Genomic DNA, 23,300 nt, shown 5'->3' with positions numbered 1-23,300 from the left:
AATTTTAAAAAACTGATTAATATGCTAAGGACATTAATGGAAAAGGTAGACAACATGCAAGAACAGCAGGATAATGTAAGCAGAAAGATGGAAATAAAGAATCAAAAACAAATGCTTACCTGCTGATTTTCTTCAGGAAAAAAAAAATGCTAAAGATAAAAAACAACTGTTAACAGAAATGAAGAAACTGAATAGTTAATAACCCCAAACAGAAAACACTATGCCTAGATGGATTCAACTGGTGAATAATACCAAACATTTATGGACGATATTAGAAGATATTATATCAATCCTCTACCATCTTTCAGAAGATACAAGCAGAAGGAATACTTCCTAACTTATTCTCTGAGACCAGCATTATCATAATACTGAAATCAGATAAAGACATTACAAGAAAACTGCAGACCAATATCACTCATGAACATACAGCAAAAATCCTCTACAAAAATATTAGCAAATCAAATCCAACAAGGTATAAAAAGAATGATAAACCACAATCAAGTAGGATTTAATCCACATATGCAAGGCTATTCAACATTCAAAAATCAATTAATGTAATCTGTCACAATAACAGGCCAAAGAAAAATCACATGATCATATCAATAGATACAGAAAAAGCATTTGACAAATCTAACACCATTCATAAAAAAACTCTCAGCAAGCTGGCTGGGCGTGGTGGCTCACGCCTGTAATCCTAGCACTCTGGGAGGCCGAGGCGAGCGGATTGCTCAAGGTCAGGAGTTTGAAACCAGCCTGAGCAAGAGCAAGACCTCGTCTCTACTATAAATAAAAAAGAAATTAATTGGCCAACTAATATACATAGAAAAAATTAGCCGGGCATGGTGGTGCATGCCTGTAGTCCCAGCTACTAGGGAGGCTGAGGCAGGAGGATCACTTGAGCCCAGGAGTTTGAGGTTGCTGTGAGCTACGCTGATGCCACCGCACTCACTCTAGCCTGGGCAACAAAGTGAGACTCTGTCTCAAAAAAAAAAAAAAAAAAACAACTCTCAGCAAGCTATAGCAATTGAGGGGAACTTCCTCAATTTTGCTAAAGAATATCTACAAAAAACCTGTAACTAACAACATACATAACAAACTTGAAGGTTTCCAGCTAAGAACAAGGCCTACCTCTGTAGAACTATTGTCCATATAAGCAATTTGCCTTAAGGTCTTCTTAAGAATACTTAAACAATATTTGTGTGTGTGGGGACAATCTTACAGTAAAAAGACATAATAGTAGGAGATTTGGGAAAGGCTGCCCATTTGACATTTAAAAAAACATGATTAAAGCAATATATGTGAAAAGGAATTAAATTTATCCAGACTGTAGAACAGGGCACAATAGAACACAGGTTGAAAACTACTAATTTCTTTTTTTTTCTTTTTTTTTGAGACAGGGTCTCACTCTGTTGCCCTGGCTAGAGTGCCGTGGCATCAGCCTAGCTCACAGCAACTTCAAACTCAGATTTCCTGAGGCTCAAGCAATCCTCCTGCCTCAGCCTCCCAAGTAGCTGGGACTACAGGCATGCACCACCATGCCCAGCTAAGTTTTTCTATATATTTTTAGTTGATCAATTAATTTCTTTCTATTTTTAGTAGAGACAGGTCTTGCTCTTGCTCAGGATGGTTTCAAACTCCTGACCTTGAGCAATTCTCCCACCTCAGGCCTCCCAGAGTGTTAGGATTACGGGCGTGGCTAATTTATCTTAATACACTGTTTTAATTTATTAGATCACCACACAATAAAACTAGGAGTTTTTGCTTTCTCTAGAAAAATGACAAGATCTGTCAAGCTCCTGTTGTAGACCATTGAGAGCTTCTATATCAATGCAATTAGTGGAACCAGTTTCTTTATATTAAAACATCTAAGTCATGGCTTTAACCTGTTTGTACTTCAAATGATGCAGATAACTAAAAAATCACTTATTGCCTAATTTGGCAGGTTTACATAGTGCCCAGATTATTTGAGTTACTCATCAAGGCTTTTTGTTTATTCATCAAGGCTGCTCTGAATTAGCAATTAGCGGCTTTTTCGTGTGAAGCTTAGTTCATTAGTAAATCTAAACACCATGGCATCCAAACTTACACCTCTTTTCTATTGCAGTTACTAGAGCTCTTTCAAGAAATAATAATTTTGAATTCCAGTAAAGAGCTTTAGGTATGAGTGGGAATTTAATAAACTTATTAGGAAAGCCTACTTTCAAAATGCAGTGGTGTTTTCTTCAGAGGCTACCAAAAATAAGGTGGTCAAAAATTAGGCAGCGTATCCTATGCTAGACCTTTAAGCCCAGTGTATATTTTCTGAATTAGATGCTTGAGTTTCTTGACTTTGTTAGCTTACAAGATATTACAAGGAAAGGTAATATTTTATACAGTCCAATAAAGCCTACAGAGACACTTAAAACTCTGAATTCATTCCTTCTCAGCTATTTTCACTTTGTCTTCAGAACTCTCATTAACGTCTTCATTTTGATATTCCCGCAGCTTTTCAGAAGTCCCACATCAGACTGCAATCAAACGGTTCCCCACAATCTTCGCTTTAACAATTCCTCCCCCGCCCTGCATCAGCAAACTAGGGTATTCTTCACCATAGGTTTGTGGAGAGCTTGTCTACACGTTTGCTCAAAACGCATCTTCCAAAGTTGTATATCTTATCCCTTCAATTCTCTTCCCGCATCCACCCTCCCTTTAGCAAATAAACCTCGACTAAATTTAAATCTGTCTCTCTACCCTCCTCCTCCTACCTGCGGCCTATTGCTTCTGCTTTCCCCACTGAACCCAAGTTCCTCTTCCCAGTCCATCCATTTCCCAAGAGAAACAATAACTTCTCTTATTTCAGGGCTTTAAGTACTAGGTCCGTTTTGTTCCTCCGCTTTGGACCTGTGATCCTCCGTGCTTCCCCACCTAGGCCGGACCCCCACCTCGGGAACGCTGGCGTTGCAGCCCGTCACCCGCAGCAACCCTCTCCCTGAAGCGCCACTTCCGGATCTCCGGTGTCTCCACTTTACCGGTCCGCCCCTCTCCCCCAGACATTTCCTAGAGCTTTCTCCTAATTACTAGAGGGGTCAGAGCGAGGGCGTAGGCTAGCGGAACTCCTACTTCAAGAGTCCTACTTCAAGAGGACGCACTGAGTAGTTTCTCCAGCCTGAGTAATCCTGTCCAGCAGCTGAGGCGAGTAGCGAGGGTGGAGGGACAATTTACTTTGAGCACCGAGTGGGGCACTCCCGGAAGTGGAGCTGTTCTGGAGCTGCGTCGCCGCCGGGGGCGGGTGCCAGGGACCGGGAGGTGGAGTGGGCGCCACGGTACTGTTTGGCTTGTCAGCGGAGGGAGCGCGAGCGGGAGCTGGAGCGGGAGGGGAGCCTAACTCTAGTTCTGGTTCTAGCTCTGGTTCTGTGGTGGTACATCCGGTTGGGTTCCGGGAGGCGAAGGCCTCGCGGGGTGGCTAGGCTGGTGAAGGGCTGCAGCTGCCAAAGGGGATCCCGCTTCACTTCATTCTCCCCCTCCAGGAGACTGGCTTTCTTCTGGTCACTACCTCTTCCTCCCACCCCTCGTCAGGGGAGGTGAGGGGAGTTGTACTAGTGAGGAAGTCACAGCTGGAGCGGGGAGTCAGCTTGAGTTTTCTCTGCTTATGGAGGAGGCGAGCCGCCGCTTTGGTAGGGTTTGCTGCTTTTCGGCCAGAAAAATGCTTTTGCTTTCCTGCACCGCCGACTCAAGTAGTTCTCACGTTTCTGTCTTTACCCGTTTCAGCTTCTGCCTTTGACTCCTCACCTAAACGATGCTGGAGTCATATGTAACTCCAATTTTAATGAGCTATGTGAATCGCTACATCAAGAACTTAAAACCGTCGGATCTACAGCTTTCACTATGGGGTGGAGACGTGGTTCTCAGCAAGCTTGAGTTAAAGTTGGATGTTCTGGAACAGGTAAGCTTTGTAGCTGTCATTGAAAACGTTTTCAGCTTGTTTAGATGTAATCCGTTGTTTTTTGCACTTATGCTACAATTGTAGACTTGAAACATAAAAACGATTTTTCTGCTAATGTATTTTGGACTACCCTGAAAGTAGGGACCTTATTTTACAGAAATGTTTTTAATGGTTTGTTCCTAGTGATGATTTATTAGAATATGATTCCCCAAAGTTGCTTTGACTGACAGGAAAACAATTTCATTGTTCTTATCAGAATTACTCAGCGCATTTACTCAATTCTCAAGCATTACAAATATGCTAATTTATATTGTCAAAATTCGGTAAGACGGTGGGTAATATTATATTCCTGTTTTCCTTTTTGGGCAATGGAAGGGTCTGAAAGATAGCAAGTTCAGATCATAAGGGAAGTTCTTTCTCTCTCACTAATAAAGATGACATTATCCAGGGCATCCTCAGAGCATTGAGTAGACAGATTGAGAATGGTAGTAAAAATGGAAACTTCTTAATTAATTGTTTAAGTTTTGTTTCTTTTAACATGAGAATGGTCTGATGCAAATGAACTGTAACTTCAAAGTTTACATATTCATTAATTCACTTGGTACATTTATACCAAGCAATTCTGTTAGACTTGAGGACCTGTGTAAGCTCAGAAGAGTAAGAGACTAACTGCTTTTTAGGAAATAAGGTAAGACTAATCTGTTGGTGGTAGTTATCATCAATAATTTTTAGTTATATTCCACTGCCTCTTTTATTACTGAATAATCTAGAGTTAACACTAAGAAATAATATTCTTGGCTCCTTCCCCCTTCTCTCTTCAAGGTTAGTTGAGTGTCTTAGTATTTTCATTTTATTTTTTTTAATGAGCACAAATATAACAGCTCAGTTTTTAAATATGTATACACCTGTGCAACTACCATTCAGATCAAGAAATAGAGTATTTCCAGCATGTCAGAAGGCTCACCTATTCCACTTTTAATCAGTACTCCTCACTTCTAAAAGAGGTAAATACTAATCCAACTTCTATCAACATAGACAAGTTTCACCTGTTCTTGAACCTCAAGTAAATTGGAATTACTTGTTGTTTGATTGCTTTTTTCCAGCATTATGGCTAAGATTAACCCATGTCGTTGGATGAGCAGTAGTATGTTTTTTGTATTGCCTACGTTAGTCCACTGTATAAAAATTCCACAATTTACTTATCTAGTCTCCTGTTGATGGAAATTCTGGTTGTTTATACTTTTGGCTGTTAAGAAAACTGTGAACATTCTTGTACATGTATTTTGGTGGACATAAGTATTAATTTCTCTTAGGTGTATACTTAGGAGGTAGGCATATGTTTAGCTTTAATAGATACTGCCAAATAATTTTCTAAAATGGTTGTATCAATCAGTCTCACCAACAATGTGTGAGATTTCCACTTATTTCACATTTTTGATATTGTTTGGCATGTTATTTTAATCTTAGACTTTTTGGTGGATGTGTATTGATATCTCATTGTAATTTTAATTTGCATTCCCTAATGACTAATGGAGTTGAACACTTTTTTATATGCTTATTGGCCATTTAGAGATCCTCTTTTGTGAAGTCTTTAAGTTTTTTGCCTTTTTAAAAAATTGGGTTTCTATCTTATTGCTATGTAGAGGTTCTTTATATATTTTGGAAATGAGTCCATTGCCAGATATGTTTTGCAATATTTTCTCTGTGGCATGTCTTTTTATTCTTAAAGGTGTCTTGATAAACAGAAGTTAATAATTTTAATTATTAATCTTTATCAATTTATCAATCTTTTCCATTATGGTTAGGGCTTTTCTTGTCTTGTTGAAGATATCTTTGCTCACTCCAAGGTCATGAAGATATTTTTATGTTTTCTTTTTAGGAGCTTTATTGTATTCTCTGTCTCATCTCAAATTAATTTTTCTATATGTATGGTAGAGGTCAAGATTCATTTTTTTCCATCGATATTCATTTGATCTATACTGTTTGTTGAACTATTCTTTTCCTGTGTAATTGCAGTAAGCCTTTGTTATAAATCAGGTTGCCATGTGGATTGCATGTGGATTTGTTTCTGAACTCTTCTGTAATCTATTTGTCTATTCTTGTGTCACTTGATATTATCTTTTACTGTAGCTTTTATAATAAGTTGATATCTGATAGTGTAATTCCTACAACTTAGTTCTTTTTTCCTTTAAGATTGTCATAAGTATTTTAGGACCTTTGTATTTCTACATTTTAATTTCAGTTTATAATTTTTAGAATTAAGTTCTAAAAAAGAAAAGCTATTGGCATTTTCATTGGGATTACATGGAATCTGTAGATTAGTTTGGGAGGAAATAACAAATATTGGGTTTACATAGTATTGAATTTTTCAATTCATGTACTGGGCAATTGCTTTCTCTATTTATTTATTTACTTGTTTCTTGAGACGGAGTCTCCCTGTTTCCTGGGCTAGAGTGAGTGCCGTGGCGTCAGCCTAGCTCACAGCAACCTCAAACTCCTGGGCTCAAGCAATCCTTGTGCCTCAGCCTCCTGAGTAGCTGGGACTACAGGCATGTGCCACCATGCCTGGCCAATTTTTTTCTATATATTTTTTTTAGTTTTCCAGCTAATTTTCCTCCTCTCCTCTCCTCTCCTCTCCTCTCCTCTCCTCTCCTCTCCTCTCCTCTCCTCTCCTCTCCTCTCCTCTCCTCTCCTCTCCTCTCCTCTCCTCCCCTCCCCTCCCCTCCCCTCCCCTCCCCTCCCCTCCCCTCCCCTCCCCTCCCCTCCCCTCCCCTCCCCTCCCCTCCCCTCCCCTCCCCTCCCCTCCCCTCCCCTCCCCTCCCCTCCCCTCCCCTCCCCTCCCCTCCCCTCCCCTCCCCTCCCCTCCCCTCCCCTCCCCTCCCCTCCCCTCCCCTCCCACTGAGGCTGGTCTCAAACTCCTAAGCTCAAATGATCTGCCCACCCTGGCCTCCCAGAGTGCTAAGATTACAGGCATGATGCTCTCTGCATTTTTAGGCCTTTAATTTCTCCCAGCAATGTTCCAAAGTTTGCAGGGAGATTTTGCATATATTTCATTAAATTTTATCTCTCTTTATTGATGTTATAAATAGCATAATTTTTAAAGAAAAATCTATTTTCTAATAATTTGTTACCAGTGGTTAGAAATGCAATTGATTTTAGTATATTGACTTTCTATCTAGTGGCCTTTCTAACTTGTCTAAAACTTTTTGGTTGGTTCTTTTAGATTGTCTATGTACTATCATGTCATTTGCAAATAATGATGGTTTTACATCTTTCTATCCAATGCTTGTATCTTTTCTTTTTCTTTTATTATTGCACTGGCTCTTATATTAATATAACGTGGAGTAAACTAATTGGAATAGGCATTCTTTTCCAATTTGAGTAGGAAAATGTTCAATATTTTATCATAAAGTATGTTGTTAGCTATAAATACCTTTTATTGAGTTCAGGAAATTCTCTCCTATTCCTTGTTTTCCAGCAAGTTTTTGAAATCATGAATGGATGTTAAATTTTATCAAATATTACATTGAATGATTTGATACCTGATTTTTCTTATTTTGTTAACCCTTTGCACTCGGATGTCGAGTGTGACTCGACACAGTTAGCAAAAATTATAGAGATTAAAATCATTCTTTGAATGTATCAATAATTTGAAATATAAAAAAATCCAAATAAATTTGTATGAAAAGAAACTCCAGTTTTTTATTCTACTGCCATGCTTTGTAAAATCTGGGGTATTTAAAAAATTAAATCCCGAGTAGAATAAAGGAATCGAGAAAAAAGCAAGTGAGTGCAAAGGGTTAATGTGGTGAATTACATCAGTTGAGTTCTCAATTGTTAAACTAACCATGCATTCCTGGAATAAACTCCAGTTATTATGTTTTTTTTTTTTTTTTTTTTTTTTTATGTATTGTTGGGTTTGATTTGTTGAATTTTGCTTAACAAAATTCTCCCCTCCCCCCCTCCCCTCCGCTTATAAATGATACTGGCGTGTGATTGTTCTTTCTTTTAATGTCCTCATACCAGTTTTGAATATCATAGATATGTTGACTTTATTAAATTATTTGGGAAGTATTCCCTCTTTTGATAATCTGTGGACAAGTATATGTAAGATTGGTATTATTAGTTGTTTTCTTTTTTGGTAGAATATATATAACATAAAATTTACTATCTTAACCATTTTTAAATATACAGTTTTGTGGCATTAATTACATTCATATTGTTGTGCAATCATCACCATCATCTATCTCCAGAATTTTTTTGGCTTCCCAAACTGAAATTCTGTACCCGTTAAGTACTAACTCCCTTTTTTCCCCTTGTCCCAGCCCCCTGTAACCACAATTGTAATTTATGACTCTGAATTTGACTACTCTAGGTACCTCATGTAAGTGGAATCAATATTGTCCTTTTGTGACTGGCTTATTTCACTTAGCACAGATTCTTCAAAGTTCATCCATATTGTAGCATGTGATAGAATGTCCTTTTTTAGGGCTGAGTAATATTCCATTGTATGTACATACCTGGATACTTGGGTTCCATCTTTTGGTTGTAATACTGCTATGAACATAAGTTTACAAATATCCCTTTGAGACCCTGGTTTTAATTTATTTGGGTATTACCCAGAAGTGGAATTGCTAGGTCCCATGGTAATTTTATAATATGTTTAATTTTTTGAGGAATCACTATACTGTTTTCCACAGTGACTGTACTATTTTACATTCCTATCAGCAATGTGTAAGAGTTCCAGTTGCTGCATATTCTTGTCAATACTTGTTATATTCTGTTTTTTTTTAAATTATAGCTATTCTCATGGGTATGAAATTCTATCTCATTGTGGTTTTAGTTTGCATTTCCCTGATAATCAGTGATGTGCATCTCTTCATGTGCTTATTGGCTATTTTTAGGTTGTCTTTCTAAAAATATCTATTCAAGTTCTTTGCCCAATTTTGATTTTCTTTTTTTTTTTTGAGACAGGGTCTTGCTCTGTTGCCTAGGCTGGAGTGTGGTGGCAATCTTCCTGCCTCAGCCTCCCGAGTAGTTGGGACTACAGGTGTCCACAGGCTGATTTTTCTTTTTTCTTTTGTAGAGACACAGGTCTTGCTCTTGCTCAGGCTTGTCTCAATCTCCTGGCCTTAAGCAATCTTCCTGCCTCAGCCTCCCAAAGTGCTAGGATTATAGGTGTGAGCCACCGCACCAGGCCCCTTTGCCCAATTTTGAATTGGTTTTTTTTTGGTTGTTGAGTTGTAAGAGTTCTTTATTATGGATATCAATCCCTTATCAAATACATGATTTACAAATATTAGGTTATTTAGGATGAAATGTACTATTTTCTTAAGTACTAAGTTTGACAGTTGATATCTCAGACATTTCACTTTGACACTTCCTGTTTTATTGTGTGTTGCTGTCACAACATAAAGGTGAACCATTTTTTTTTTTTTGAGACAGAGTCTCGCTTTGTTGTCCAGGCTAGAGTGAGTGCCGTGGTGTCAGCCTAGCTCACAGCAACCTCAAACTCCTGGGCTCGAGCGATCCTTCTGCCTTAGCCTCCCGAGTAGCTGAGACTACAGGCATGTGCCACCATGCCCAGCTAATTTTTATATATATATCAGTTGGCCAATTAATTTCTTTCTATTTATAGTAGAGACAGGGTCTTGCTCTTGCTCAGGCTGGTTTTGGACTCCTGACCTTGAGCAATCCGCCCGCCTCGGCCTCCCAGAGAGCTAGGATTATAGGTGAACCATTTCTATACCATATTGTTACATGTGATGAAAAGTGGATTCTTTTTGACAATCACAAGCATTGGGCACAATGGTTGGAGAAAGATGAAGTGCCGAAGCATATTTCAAAATCGAATATTCATCAGAAAAAGCTAATAGTGTGTGTTAATGGTGGTCCAGTGCTGGTATTATCCACTACAGCTTCATGAAACCTGTTGAATTGATTACAGCAATGTCTGCTGCAACCAATTGGATAAAATGATGAGAATGCGTGCAATTAAGCAGCTAAGATTGGTCAGTAGAGACAGGTCAATCCTCGCAAGACAAAGCTCGACTACATGTTGCATAAATAAAGCTGCTCAAACTACAGTATCTGGACTTGGAAACGCTGACTACCATATCTTCCAGCCTTTGGACCACTTCTCGCAAGGAAAAATATTCAGTTCTCAACAAGCTGTGGAAAACACCTTTTGCGATTTCATCGCCAGTCTCTCTCCAGGCTTCTTCGCTGCTGACATAAATATAAACTGTTATGATGGCAAAACTGTGTCGATAGTTTAGGCATATACTTTGATTAATTGTACTGCTTCTTGTTTGAGAAACAATAAACTACACTTCTGATTTGAAATCAGACATTTTATATTTAATGACTCAAATGTTTTCTTCCATTCTGTTGGTTGCCTTTTACTCTGTTGATAATGTTCTTTGATGGAAAAAGTTTTAAATTTGATGTAGTCCAACTTAGTTATTTTTTCTTTTGTTGCCTGGGTTTTGGTGTTGTATCCAAGAAATCATAGCCAAATCTAATGTCATGAAGCTTTTCTCTTGTGTTTTCTTCTAATTTTTAGCTCTTTTAGGTATTTGATTTATTTTGAGTTAATTTTTGTGTATGGTATAAGGTAATGATCCAACCCAGTTTTTTTTTTTTTGGTCTTATAGATATTTAGTTTTCCCAGCACCATTTTTGAAGACTTTCCTTTCACTATTGAATGGTCTTGGCACCCTTGTCAAAAATCATTTGGCTATTAATGTGATGGTTAATTTCTGGGCTTTCAATATTATTTCGTCGGTCTGTATTTTTGCCTTTATGTTAGTATCACACTGTTTTGATTACTGTAGCTTTCTAGTGAGTTTTGAAATGATAAAGTGTGAGGTAGTCAACTTCTTAGTTTTTTAAGTATTAGGAAAAAATTAATCATGAAATCATCTGGGTCATGTTTGGAAGTTGTAAACTACTGATTTAATTTCTTTAACAAATGTAGGATCAATTAGACTTTTATTTCGACCTTTGTCAGTTTTGGTGAGTTGTGTTTTTTAAGAAATTTCTCTATTTCCTGAAAATTGAGGATCAACAAACTGTTGCCTGGGCCTACTTTTGTAAATACAGTTTTGTTAGAACATAGCTATCCTAATTTGTTTACCTATTGTTTGTGGCTGCTTTTGCACTTAAATGGCAGAGTTGGGTAGCTGAGACGGAGACTGCATGGCTTGCAAAAGCCTAAAATCTTTACTGTCTCTTTACTGAAAAAGTTTGCCTGCCTTTGCTCTAAATTGTCATATTTAAAGGTATAAAGCTTTTTTTTTTTTTTTTTTTTTTTGAGGCTATCTGGCTCTGTTGCCCTGGCTAGAATACAGTGGTGTCATCATAGCTCACCTGCCTTCAACTCCAGGCTTAAGCAATTCTCTGGCCTCAGCCTCCCAAGTAGCTGGGACTACACATGTGCACTACCATGCCTGGTCCCTGCTACTATGCCTGGCCAATTTTTGTATTTTTTGTAGAGATGGGGTCTTGCTATTTATTGCTCAGGCTGATCTTGAATTCCTTGCCTCGAGCAATCCTTCCCCCTTGGCCTCTGAAAGTGCTAGGATTATAGATGTGAGCCACTGGCGCCCAGCCTAAAGTTTGTTTTTCTGTAGTTTAAAGTTGCATGATTTAAAAAAGATTTATCTGTAGTTTTGTCTCTTTATTTTTTGAGACAGAGTCTCACTTTGTTGCTCAGGCTAGAGTGAGAGCCGTGGCTTCAGCCTAGCTCACAGCAACCTCAAACTCCTGGGCTCAAGCAATACTATTGCCTCAGCCTCCTGAGTAGCTGGGACAACAGGCATACGTCACCATGTCTGGCTAAATTTTTCTATATATATATTAGTTGGCCAATTAATTTCTTTCTATTTATAGTAGAGACGGGGTCTTGCCCTTGCTCAGGCTGGTTTTGAACTCCTGACCTTGAGCAATCCGCCTGCCTGGGCCTCCCAGAGTGCTAGGATTACAGGCGTGAGCCACCGCGCTCAGCCTGTAGTTATGTCTTTTTCACCCCTGATATTGGTAATTTGTATTTTCTTCATCAATATTATTAGGGTTTTATCGATTTTATTAATATTTTAAAGGAACCAACTTTTGTTTTTGTTGATTTTTAAAAATTGTACTACTGCTTTTTTGTTGTTTAATTTTTTTCATTTTTATAAGTGACAGAGACTCACTATATTGCCCAGGCTGATCTTGAATGCCTGAGCTCAAGCAATCCTGCTGCAGCCTTAAGTAGCTAGGGCTAGAAGCATGGCCTACTGTGCCCAGCTGTGTCATTTAATTTTGTTCTTATTTTTATCATTTCTTTCCTTTCCCTTTTTCTGGTTTGATTTGCTGTTCCTTTTTCTAGCTTTTTTAGGTGGAAATGTAGGTCACTGGTTTTTGTTCTCAGCCCTTTTCTATTTAAATATATACATTCGGTGCTATACGTTTCTCATCATATATTTAGCTCTGTTGCACGGAATTTTATGTAGTCTTTTCATTCAGTTAAAAACATTTTATAATTTCCATTTTGATTTCTTCTTTGATATATGGATTATTCAGAAGTGTATTGCTTAATTTTCAAACATTTGGGATTTGCTAATTATTATTGATTTGTAATTTAATTCCATTGTGGTCAGCACGTTGTATGATTCTAATCCATTAAAATTTGTGACTTGATATATAGTCTGTTTTTGTAAATGTTCCATGTTCAATTGACAAGAAATTTGTATTCTGCAGTTGTTGCTGTAGTGTTCTATAAATATCAATTACTTCAAATTGGTTAATTTTTTAAATCTTGTAAACCCATGTGCATTTTTCATTGTTTACTTATTCCATCAATTACTAGAAGAGGTATGTTACTGTCTCCAGCTATGATTGTGGATTTGTCTACTTCTCAATTTTTGGTTTGTTATATATAATAATATATAAAGTTATTAAGTACATACAAATTTAGTATTGTGATATCTCATTGTTGAATATACTTTAAAAATTTTTCTGAATAATATCCCTCTTTCACTGCAGTAATTTTTCTTGCCTTGACGTCTTTATAATTATATACTTTACACATAATTTTAGTTGCTTACCATAAAGATTATACAGTGCATATTTGACAACCTTCAATTAGTACTTTACCATTTCCTGAACAATCTTAGAACAATTTAACTGCATATATACTTTTCCTCTCTCCCTGTCCTTTTTTTTTGTATTGTCCTTTTTCTTTATTTTAGGTTGAGTTTGTTTTTCTTTTTCAACTCTTGTTAAGGTGGAAGTTTAGGTTATTTATTTGAGATATGTCATTTTTCTGTTATAGATATGTATAACTATAATTTTTTTAGCTGCATCTCATAAATTATGGTATGTTGTGTTTTCATTTTTATCCAGTTTGAATACTTTCAGACTTCTTTTGAGATTAATGTGTACTTTTGGAGTTGTGGGAGATGTACTGATGTCTGGTCTAATTGGTTGATAGTATTATTCAAGTCTACTATGTCCTTGCTGATTTTCTGTCTAGTTATTCTTTCCATTATTATAAGTGAAGTATTGATTATTGTTGAACTATCTATGTCTCCTTTCAGTTTTCAATTTATGTATTTTGGGGCTCTATTGCCTTGTTCATATATGCTTTATATTTTCTTCATAAATTGACTCTTTTATCTTTATAAAGTGATTTTGTTTTTAGTAACATTTCTTTTCATAGTCTGTTTTGTCTGATACTAGTATAATTATTCTAGCTTTTTATGGTTACTATTTGTATGATGTATCTTTTTCTGTCTTTTTATTTTCAGCCCTTCTTGTTTTTTAATCTATAGTGTGTCTCTTGTAGAGAATATATAGTTACATCTTGTTTTATTTTTAAATCTAGTCTGACAATTTTTGCTTTTTTAAGTTGCCATGTTATAATTGTATGTATATATGGGGCACAGAGTGGTATTTTGATACATGTATACAATTTGTAATGATCAAATCAGGGTGATTAGCATATTCCTCACCTCAAACATTGATCATTTCTTTGTATTGGGACCATTCAAAATTCTCTCTTCTAGATATTTGAAAATATACAATAAGTTAGTAACTATAGTTACCCCACAGTACTATAGAACACTAGAACTTGTTCCTCCTATCTAGTTGTACTCTTTGTACAACTCTTTGTGTTGTTAACCAGTCTCTTCCTATTCCCCATCCCACTTTCCCTTCCATCCTCTAGTAATTGCTATTCTGCTGTCTAGTCTGATATCAATTTTTTCAGCTCTCACATATGAATGAGAACATGTAATGTTGTCTTTCTGTGGCTGTTTATTTCACTTAACATAATGACCATGTTGCTGCAAATGACAGGATTTCATTTTCTTTAATGGTTGAATACTATTCCATTGTGTATATATGCAGTACATTTTATTTATCCACTTATCTGTAGATAAACACTTAGGTTGATTCCATAACTTGGCTATTGTGAATAGTGCTACAATAAACAAGAGAATGCAGATATCTCTTTGACATACTGATTTCTTTTCCTTTGGATATATATTCAGTAGTGGGATTGCTGTATTATATAGTAGTTCTATTTTTAGCATTTTAAGTAGCTTCAATACTATTTTCCATAATGGCTGTACTAATTTACATTTCTACCAAAGTGTACAAATCCTTTTACTTCACATCCTTGGCAGCACTTTTTTTTTTTTAATTTTAAAATAATGACCATTCTAAATGGAGTGATTTCTCATTGTGGTTTTGATTTGTGGTGTTTTTTCATTTTTTCTTTTTTTTTTGAGACAGAGTCTTGATCTCTTGTCCCCAACCATTATTATAATGAGGTCTGTCTCTTCATGTAGGCCTAATAATATGTGCTTTGTATATTCAAGTACTCCAGTTTTGAGGGTGTATACACTTACAACTGTCATATCCTCTTGATGAATTGATCACTTTGTCATTATACAATGACCTTCTTTGTCTCTTCTTTTAGTTTTTGACTTAGCTCATTTTATATAATTATAGCTACTCCTGTTTTTGGTTTCCATTTATGTGGAACATCTTTTTCCATTTCTTCATTTTCAGTCTGTATGTGTCTTTACAGATACATATGTGTCTGTATGTATCTGTACAGTCTTTACAAAAGTGTGATTCTTGTGGGCAGCATATTGTTGGGTCTTGTTTTTAAATTCAACCAGTTGTTTTTCCATTCAGCCAGTTGTGTCTTCTAATTGGGGGTTTTAATCCATTTACATTTAAGGTTATTATGGATGGTTGAGAACATACTCTTGTCATTTTGTTATTTGCTTTATGGTTGTTTTGTATATACTTTGTTCCTTTCTTCCCCTTATTTATCTTTGCATTTTTGTAGTTTCTATAGTGATAACTTTTTGATTTCTGTTTCTTGTTTATCTGCTATATCAGTTTTATACATTTTCATCTTTTTTGTGATGGTAGTTATTTATAGTTTGTTTGTTTCCAGAGTAGGACTCCTTTAAGTGTTTCTTGTATGTTTGGCCTAGTGGTGATGAATTTTCTCAGTTTTTGCTTTTCTTGAAAAGATTTTCTTTCTGAACTTGACTCTTGTTTATATCAGTTAGCCTAGGATAAAATTGGTTTTATTACATGTCATTTTGCTTAAGTTGCAGTTTCCAAGAATCTATTGATGATCTTAAGTGAGGACTTACTATATATCAAGAGACCTGTGTTTGAGTTCAGAAATTCTTCAACTTGATCTAGTGTATTTTTGAAACTCTTGACTGTATTTTTTATTTCATTTGTTGAATTCTTCAGCTCCAAGATTTCTGTTTAGTTCTTTTTTTTTTTGAGACAGAGTTTTGCTTTGTTGTCCAGGCTAGAGTGAGTGCCGTGGCGTCAGCCTAGCTCACAGAAACCTCAAACTCCTGGGCTCGAGCGATCCTTCTGCCTCAGCCTCCCGAGTAGCTGGGACTACAGGCATGCGCCACCATGCCCGGCTAATTTTTTATATATATATCAGTTGGCCAGTTAATTTCTTTCTATTTATAGTAGAGACGGGGTCTCGCTCTTGCTCAGGCTGGTTTTGAACTCCTGACCTCTAGCAATCCGCCCGCCTAGGCCTCCCAGAGAGCTAGGATTACAGGCGTGAGCCACGGCGCCCGGCCTAGTTCTTTTTTTATATCTGTTGAATTTCTCATTGAGAACCTGAATTATTTTCCTTTGTGAATTTTTATTTGTATTCTTTTGTGTTCTACTGAGTTTCTTGTTTTTGTTTTTTTTTTTTTTTTTTCTTTGAGACAGAGTCTCACTCTGTTGCCTGGGCTGGAGTGTCATGGCATCAGCCTAATAGCTCACAGCAACCTCAAATTCCTGGGATTAAGGTACCCTTCTGCCTCAGCCTCCCAAATAACTGGAACTACATGCATGTGCCACCATGCCTGGCCAAGTTTTTCTATATATTTTTAGTTGTCTAGCTAATTTTTTTTCTATTTTTAGTAGAGAGGGGGTCTCGCTCTTGCTCAGGCTGGTCTCGAACTCCTGAGCTCAAATGATCTACCTGCCTCTGCCTCCCAGAGTGTTAGGATTACAGATGTCAGCCACCATGCCTGGCCCCGAGTTTCCTTAAGATTAATATTTTGATTTGCTTTTCATGCATTTTATAGATTTGTTTTTTGGGGGGTTTGTTACTGGAGAATTATTATGTACCTTTGGAGATTTCAGGTTTCCTTGCCCTTTCATGTTTCTTGTGTCTGTAGGTTGATATCTGCGAATTTGGTGGAATAGTTTCCTCTTCCAATTTTTTATGGAGTAGCTTTCATAGGGAAAAACTTTTTCCTGTAGATGTGATTTGTAGGGTCAGTTGAGTAGGATGCCTAGGATTTGTTCTGTCTAGGTGTTGTAGTATACTCTCCATCTGATTTCTTTAGCTGTATAATCAACATCAGAAGTGTCTGTGAGTACCTCAGTGGCCTACACTGTAGGTGTTTGTGGAGGTAGTGGTGTAGGTTTGCTGGGGACAGGGCTGCTGGGCTGGCTGGTCTTTTTTCCTTGGAGGGGATGTGCATGGTGCTTGGTGGCTTTGCCACTTGCAGATGATGGTAGACACCTGGTGCGCCTCTCCTTGGTCCCTGGGTGTTGCGTGTATGGCTCTCAGTAGCTCCACCAGTTAATGGGCTGGGGTGGCTCTGGTGGTGGGTGCCCAGCTGATATTTCTTAGGGTCTGGGGAGCATGTGTATTGAATCCCCTGGTCCTGGGAACATCCTTCTCGCTGTACCGGACTGCCTGTTCCTTAGTTTGTAGGGCACTATGTCAGCTTGTTTACTAGAATCTCAGCTATACCATTGTGTTTTGCTGGATTCCTGATGTTTCAGCCCTTGGTGTGAGTGTGGTGGGAAAACTGCAGGGTATGAGGGAATTGAAGATCCAGAGGCTATTGGGCCCTAGGGCAGGATGCACTCAATCAGTGGCTTCATTCTCAAGATGGCATTGTGCTGCAGCAGATTGGGTCCTGGGGAGTAGAGGGAATCCACTCCGAGTTCTTTCTCTGGAGCAACTCAGCCACATGGACTCCAGGTAGTTCCCTATACTGGGCCAGGACCCATGAAGACTGTAAAGCTCTCATGTGACTAAGATTGCAGGCATTTGCAGTAGTAATGAGGACTACTGGGATTTCCTACTTACCTTATCTTCTCAATGGGAAGTCCCTCTTGGTTCAGGGCCAGTCTTGGCCAGGTGTATTGCCTCCCTTTCTATGCTGCCATCCTCAGTTTTCAAGCCTCAGAAGTTCTTTGTCACTTCCTGCTGTTTTCCATTGTTCTCCCTTGGATACTCTGCTCAAAGTGCAGTTACTTATTTGTTTTGGTCATTTGTGGAGTTGACTGCTGGGTACTTTTTGTCACCCATCTTGATGACCTATCTTTGCCTTTTGATTAAAGTGTTTATTCACATCTAATGTTTTTATTCATATGGCTAGATTATCATTTTGCTGTTATTTCCCATGTGCTTCATGTCTTTTTCATTCCTGTGATACTTCTTTCTTTTTTTTTTTTTTTTCTCTTTTTTTTTCTACAACAATTACAAGACTGAAGATACTTCTTTCTTACCTTCCTTTGTTATAAGGAGATACTTTCTGGTGTTCTATTTTAATTTCTTTGTTGATTTTAAAATTAGTTTTGAGTTATTTTCTTAGTGGTTGCTTAAAGGATTGCAGTATGCATTTGATGTACCACAAACTACTTGATTCTAATGTTAACTTTATTCCATTAAAATAGGGAAACTTTATTCCATTAAAATAGGGAAACTTTCTCTAATGTAGTTCCATTTTCTTCCCCTCGTTGTACTATTATTGTCACATGTATTGCATCTTTATATGTTATAAGCACAATAGTATGATTTTATCATTGATGTTTTATACAGTATCCTATTTAAATCAGAACAAAAAGCATTTATATTGTCCTTTAATAATTACCTACATAACTACCTTTATTATGCTTTGTTTCTTTGTGTGGATTTGTTTTATCATCTGGGGTTACTTCATTTCAGTCTGATGAACTTTCTTTAATATTTCTACTAGAAATAGGTTATCTTATTAGTTTATTTGAGAATATCTTTAATTTGCCCTCATTATTGAATGTTAACTTTGCTGGATATAAAATTCTTGGTGGAATTTTCTTTGATTAGTTGAGTATATCATCTTACTGCTTTCTTGCGTATATTTCTTGTAATGTGAGGTTAGCTGTGAAGCTACTTAGAGTTTCCTTATACCTCACAAATTGTTTTTCTTTTTCTGCTTTCAAGATTATTCTTTTTGTCCCTGGCTTTTCACATTTTGACTATGATGGTATATGGGTGTGCAGTCACTTATTCTTTCCTCAACTCAAATCTGGTTTCGAACCAATATAGTGAATTTTAAATTTCATTTATTGTACTTTTCAACTCCAGAATTTCCATTTGTTCGTTTTTACATAATAATTCCTATCTTTTTGTTGCTATTTTCGATTCAATAAATCATTATTATCATGTTCTTTTGATTGTTTAAATATGGTTTCACTTATTTCTATGAACATATTTAGAATAGATGCTTTGAAGCCTTTGTATACTAAGTCCCACAGTAGTTTTAGAAATAGTTTCTTTTTTTTTTTTGAGATAGTTTTTATTGACTACTTTTATTTTCATTTAAAAAATTCTTTTTTGTTTAAAAGATGGGGATCTCTCTGTGTTACACAGGATGGAGCACAGTGGCTATTCACAGGAAAGATCATAATGCCTCAAACTCCCTTCTATCTATTTTTATGCCTCATAGGGGTTTCTATGGGTCATAGCATAGTCATTTAGCCAGTGATTGGTTGGAAGTTGTTTAAACCTTTGAATTAGTAAGGCTTCTACTCTTTGGCATTTGGTGTATATGTATACTGGAAAATGCTTTCAAAGTGAGGTAATTATAAGTTTGGTGTGTGTGTGTGCGTGTGTGTATGTATATGTATTTAACTTTCTGTGTTCACAAAGCCTCATGGTTAATCTGGAGTGAGCAGCTTGCTAGGGCCTTCTCCATTATCTTCTGAATAAGCACAGCCTTGCACATTCACACAACTTTCCAGACTACCAGAGCTATTATGTGAGATTCTAGGAAAGCCCTGTTCAGCTATCTCATTCTCTAAATAGATAGATATCTATTCTCTAAATAGATAGATAAATATCTATCTATTTATCTCTCTCTCTCTCTCTCTTTCTCAAGACAGCAAGAGTCTGCATAGCCAAAGAAACTGTCAAGAGAGCAAACAAACAACCCACAGAGTGGGAGAAAATTTTCGAAAGCTACACATCTGATAAAGGGCTGATAAGTAGAATTTATTTAGAACTCAGGAAAATCAGCAAGGAAAAATCAAACAACCCTATCAAAAAGTGGACAAAGGACATGAACAGAAATTTTTCAAAAGAAGACAGAATAATGACCAACAAACATAGGAAAAAATGCTCAACATCTCTAATCATCAGGGAAATGCAAATCAAAACTACAATGAGGTATCACTTATCTCCAGTAAGAATGGCCTTTATCAAAAAGTCCCCAAATAATAAATGTTGGCATGGATGCGGAGAGAGAGAGAAAACACTCCTACACTTTTGGTGGGATTGCAAACTGGTTTAGCCTCTGTGGAAAGCAATATAGAGATACCTTGAAGCGATACAAGTAGATCTACCATTTGATCCAGCAATTCCACTACTGGGCATCTACCCAAATGATCCAATGACACTCTGCAAAGGGACACTTACACTCGAATGTTTATAGCAACACAGTTCACAATTGCAAAGTTGTGGAAACAACCCAGGTGTCCATCAATACATGAGTGGATTAATAAAATGTATATGTATACCATGGAGTACTGTTCAGCTTTAAGAAACAATGGTGATATAGCACCTCTGGTATTTTCCTGGATAGAGCTAGAACCCATTCTACTAAGTGGAGTATCTCAAGAATGGAAAAACAAGCACCACATGTACTCACCAGCAAATTGGTATTAACGGATCAACACCTAAGTGGACATATAGGAAAAACATTTATTGGATGTTGGAGGGAGGAGGAGGGGATGGGCATATACAAACATAATGAGTGAGATATGCAACATTTGCAGGATGGTCATGCTTGAGGCTCTGACTTGGAGGTGGGGGGACATGGGCAATATACGTAACCTTAACATTTGTACCCCCATAATATGCTGAAATAAAAAAAATAAAGACAGCCACAGAAGCTGTGATAGATATCTCTTTTTGGGCTGCTCGTCTGTTTGGTTGCCTGCCCTACATAGATAGTATTGTGACCTCAGGTTAGCCTTCCCTTATTGCTTCTGAGTTCTCTGTTGTTTTTGACAACTTTATCATGTTTTGTCATTGCTTTTTGAGAAGAAGATGCCAAGTTCCTCACTTAGCATTCTTGAGACCTGTCATTCATTCATATATATATATATATATATATATGGTAAAAAAACCACACAATATAACATTTAACATCTTAACCACTTTTAAGTATACATTAGTGTTAACTGTATGCACATTGCTGTGCAACATATCTCTAAACATTTTTTTTTATCTTGCAAAACTGAAACTTTCTCTCTATTGAACAACTCCCTTTTTCCCTCTCCCCTAAGCCCTTGGCAACTACTAATCTACTTTCTGTTTCTAAAAGTTTGAGAACTCTAGATATCTTGTATAATTGGAATCATACAGTATTTTTCTGTTTGGGAGTGGGCTTATTTCACTTAGGATAATGTCCTCCAAGTTCATCCATGTTGTAATATGCATTAGGAGTTCCTTCTTTATTATGGCTGAATAATATTCCATTGTTTGTATATACTACATTTTGTTTTTCCATTCATCCATTGATAGACACTTGGAATGCTTCCAAATTATAGCTATTTCGAATAATGCTGCTATGAACATGGGTGTGTGAGACTATCTCTTCAAGATCCTGTTTTTAATTCTTTTGAATATATACCTAGAAGTGGGATTGCTGGATCATCATCATTCTATTTTGAATTTTTTGAGGAACCTCCGTACGGTTTTCCATAGGGGTTGCAACTTTTTACCATCCAGCTGATAGTATATAAGGATTCCAGTTTCACCGTATCCTTGCTGACACTTGTTACTTTTTTGATCGTGGCTGTCTGTAGGGGTGAAAGATGATCTCTCATTGTGGTTTTGATTTGCATTTCCCTGATGATTAGTGATGTTGAGCATCTTGTCACATACTTGTTGGCCGTCTGTATATCTTCTTTGGAGAAATGTCTGTTCAATTCCTTTGTCCATTATTTAATAGGATTATTTGTTTTTGTTGTTGAGTTACAGGAATTCTTTATATATTCTAGGTATTAATACCTTAACTTACCAGATATATGGTTTGCAAACATTTTCTTCCATTTCATAGGTTGCCTTTTCACTCTGTTCATTGTTACCTTTGCTGTGCAGAAGTTACATAGTCCCATTTGTCTATTTTTGCTTTTGCTGTCTGTTATATTCATTTTTAAAGTATCCCTTTTCCCTGTTTTAGGGTACTTTGTAATAGCTTACCTAGAATTATATTTTTGAGATCTATTCAACCCACTTCTGAAATTCTTAACTACTAATATCCCTTGCACAGTCATAGATTTTCTGATTTATGGGTGTATTTTACACAATAAATTTCTGAAAAGTTCTAAGTAAATAAAATATTTTTAAGTTATAGAATTATATTTCAAGAAGGGAAAAGAATGAAAAGAAAATAACTTGATTTTGGTTACCTCAAGGAAGGTCCATTTGTTATAACAATGAACATTTGTGTTTTGCCTTTTACAACGTATGTATGTGTTATTTGTTTATTACAAGAACTCGAATCAGGAAAAAGAAATTATCATGCTTATAGTTAAATGACTAATAAGTGTTTACCTTTACTTGTACATCCAGCATGGACCATATGGCTCAAAATTCCTTGTTCTAATGTAGAAAGCCATCTCTTGTGTTAATGTTAGGTTAATGCTCAGTGGATTAGTAGCATTCTGATGATACTAAGTTCTTGAGTTTGATTCAGGTATCTTTTAACTTCTAAGAAAATCTGATTTGTGCCCATATGTTGCAACTTTCATAGCCATTTTGCAAACATATCATTTTTGCACAAGTCATGGGGTGATGGAGGTGGAATTATAATCCACTCATTGTCCAAGTAGATGCATAGGTGGTGGAAACATATTTGATGCTGATAATGGAATCATAGAGACAGTATTGTAGTGGTTAAGAGCAAGGGCTCTGGCTTCATATTTCTCAGTTTTGAGTCCTGACTCTCCTAGATGATTTATTTTAGGATGTTACTTGACCCTTCATGCCTCAGATTCTTCATTTTAAAATGGGGATGATAGTATTTATCTTTTGTGGTTCTCATGATGATTAAATGTTTGTATTTGTATGCAAGTAAGGTGCTTAGAATAGTGCCAGGTACATATCATAATAAGTGCTTATTAAATATTGTCTTTGTTACAAGCACTTAGCATTATATTACATAATCTTGTGCCAGCTGAATAATACTTGAAGTGATTATTGTGTCTTCAAAATAATGTAATAATGACAAATATTTAAAAATTGTGACATTGTATTAGTATAGAGTAGCAACAATAGATTTCTAGTAGTCTAAGCCTTAATCTCTGGTTGAAGACATAAATTAAGCTCACACTTTTATAATAACAATAATACTTAGCATCTTTATAATGATTTCTCTAGGAGGAAGATACTGTTCTAAGCACTTTATATAAATTAATTGATTTAATTCTCAAAGGATATTATTATTATCTAAATTTTTACAGATAATGAAACTGCAGCCCAGATACAGTAAATAACTTGCCCAGTGTCATTTAGCTAGTAAGTGGTAGAAATAGGATTTAAATCTATGTCTGCTGGCTCCAGAGT

General features: G+C 36.6%; 1 protein-coding gene across 6 annotated transcripts in view; it reads left to right on the top strand.

Annotated features, from left to right (window-relative positions):
- The first annotated feature begins 3,202 nt into the window (after nucleotides 1-3,202).
- VPS13B (vacuolar protein sorting 13 homolog B) overlaps nucleotides 3,203-23,300 on the top strand; it is a 761,111-nt gene continuing 741,013 nt past the window's right edge. For 5 of the 6 annotated variants that reach the window (XM_012762009.3, XM_012762013.2, XM_012762017.2 and 2 more), the window contains exons 1-2: nucleotides 3,203-3,302; nucleotides 3,748-3,922. In XM_012762009.3, the coding sequence (XP_012617463.2) occupies nucleotides 3,776-3,922 (147 nt within the window). In that variant the 5' untranslated portion in view covers nucleotides 3,203-3,302; nucleotides 3,748-3,775. The other variant, XM_012762010.3, reaches the window with a different exon arrangement.

This window comes from Microcebus murinus, chromosome 7, assembly GCF_040939455.1.
Source record: "Microcebus murinus isolate Inina chromosome 7, M.murinus_Inina_mat1.0, whole genome shotgun sequence".
Taxonomy (NCBI): Eukaryota; Metazoa; Chordata; class Mammalia; order Primates; family Cheirogaleidae; genus Microcebus; species Microcebus murinus.
The sequence above is the reverse complement of the archived record's forward strand: the minus strand, read 5'-3'. Positions and strand labels throughout refer to the sequence as shown.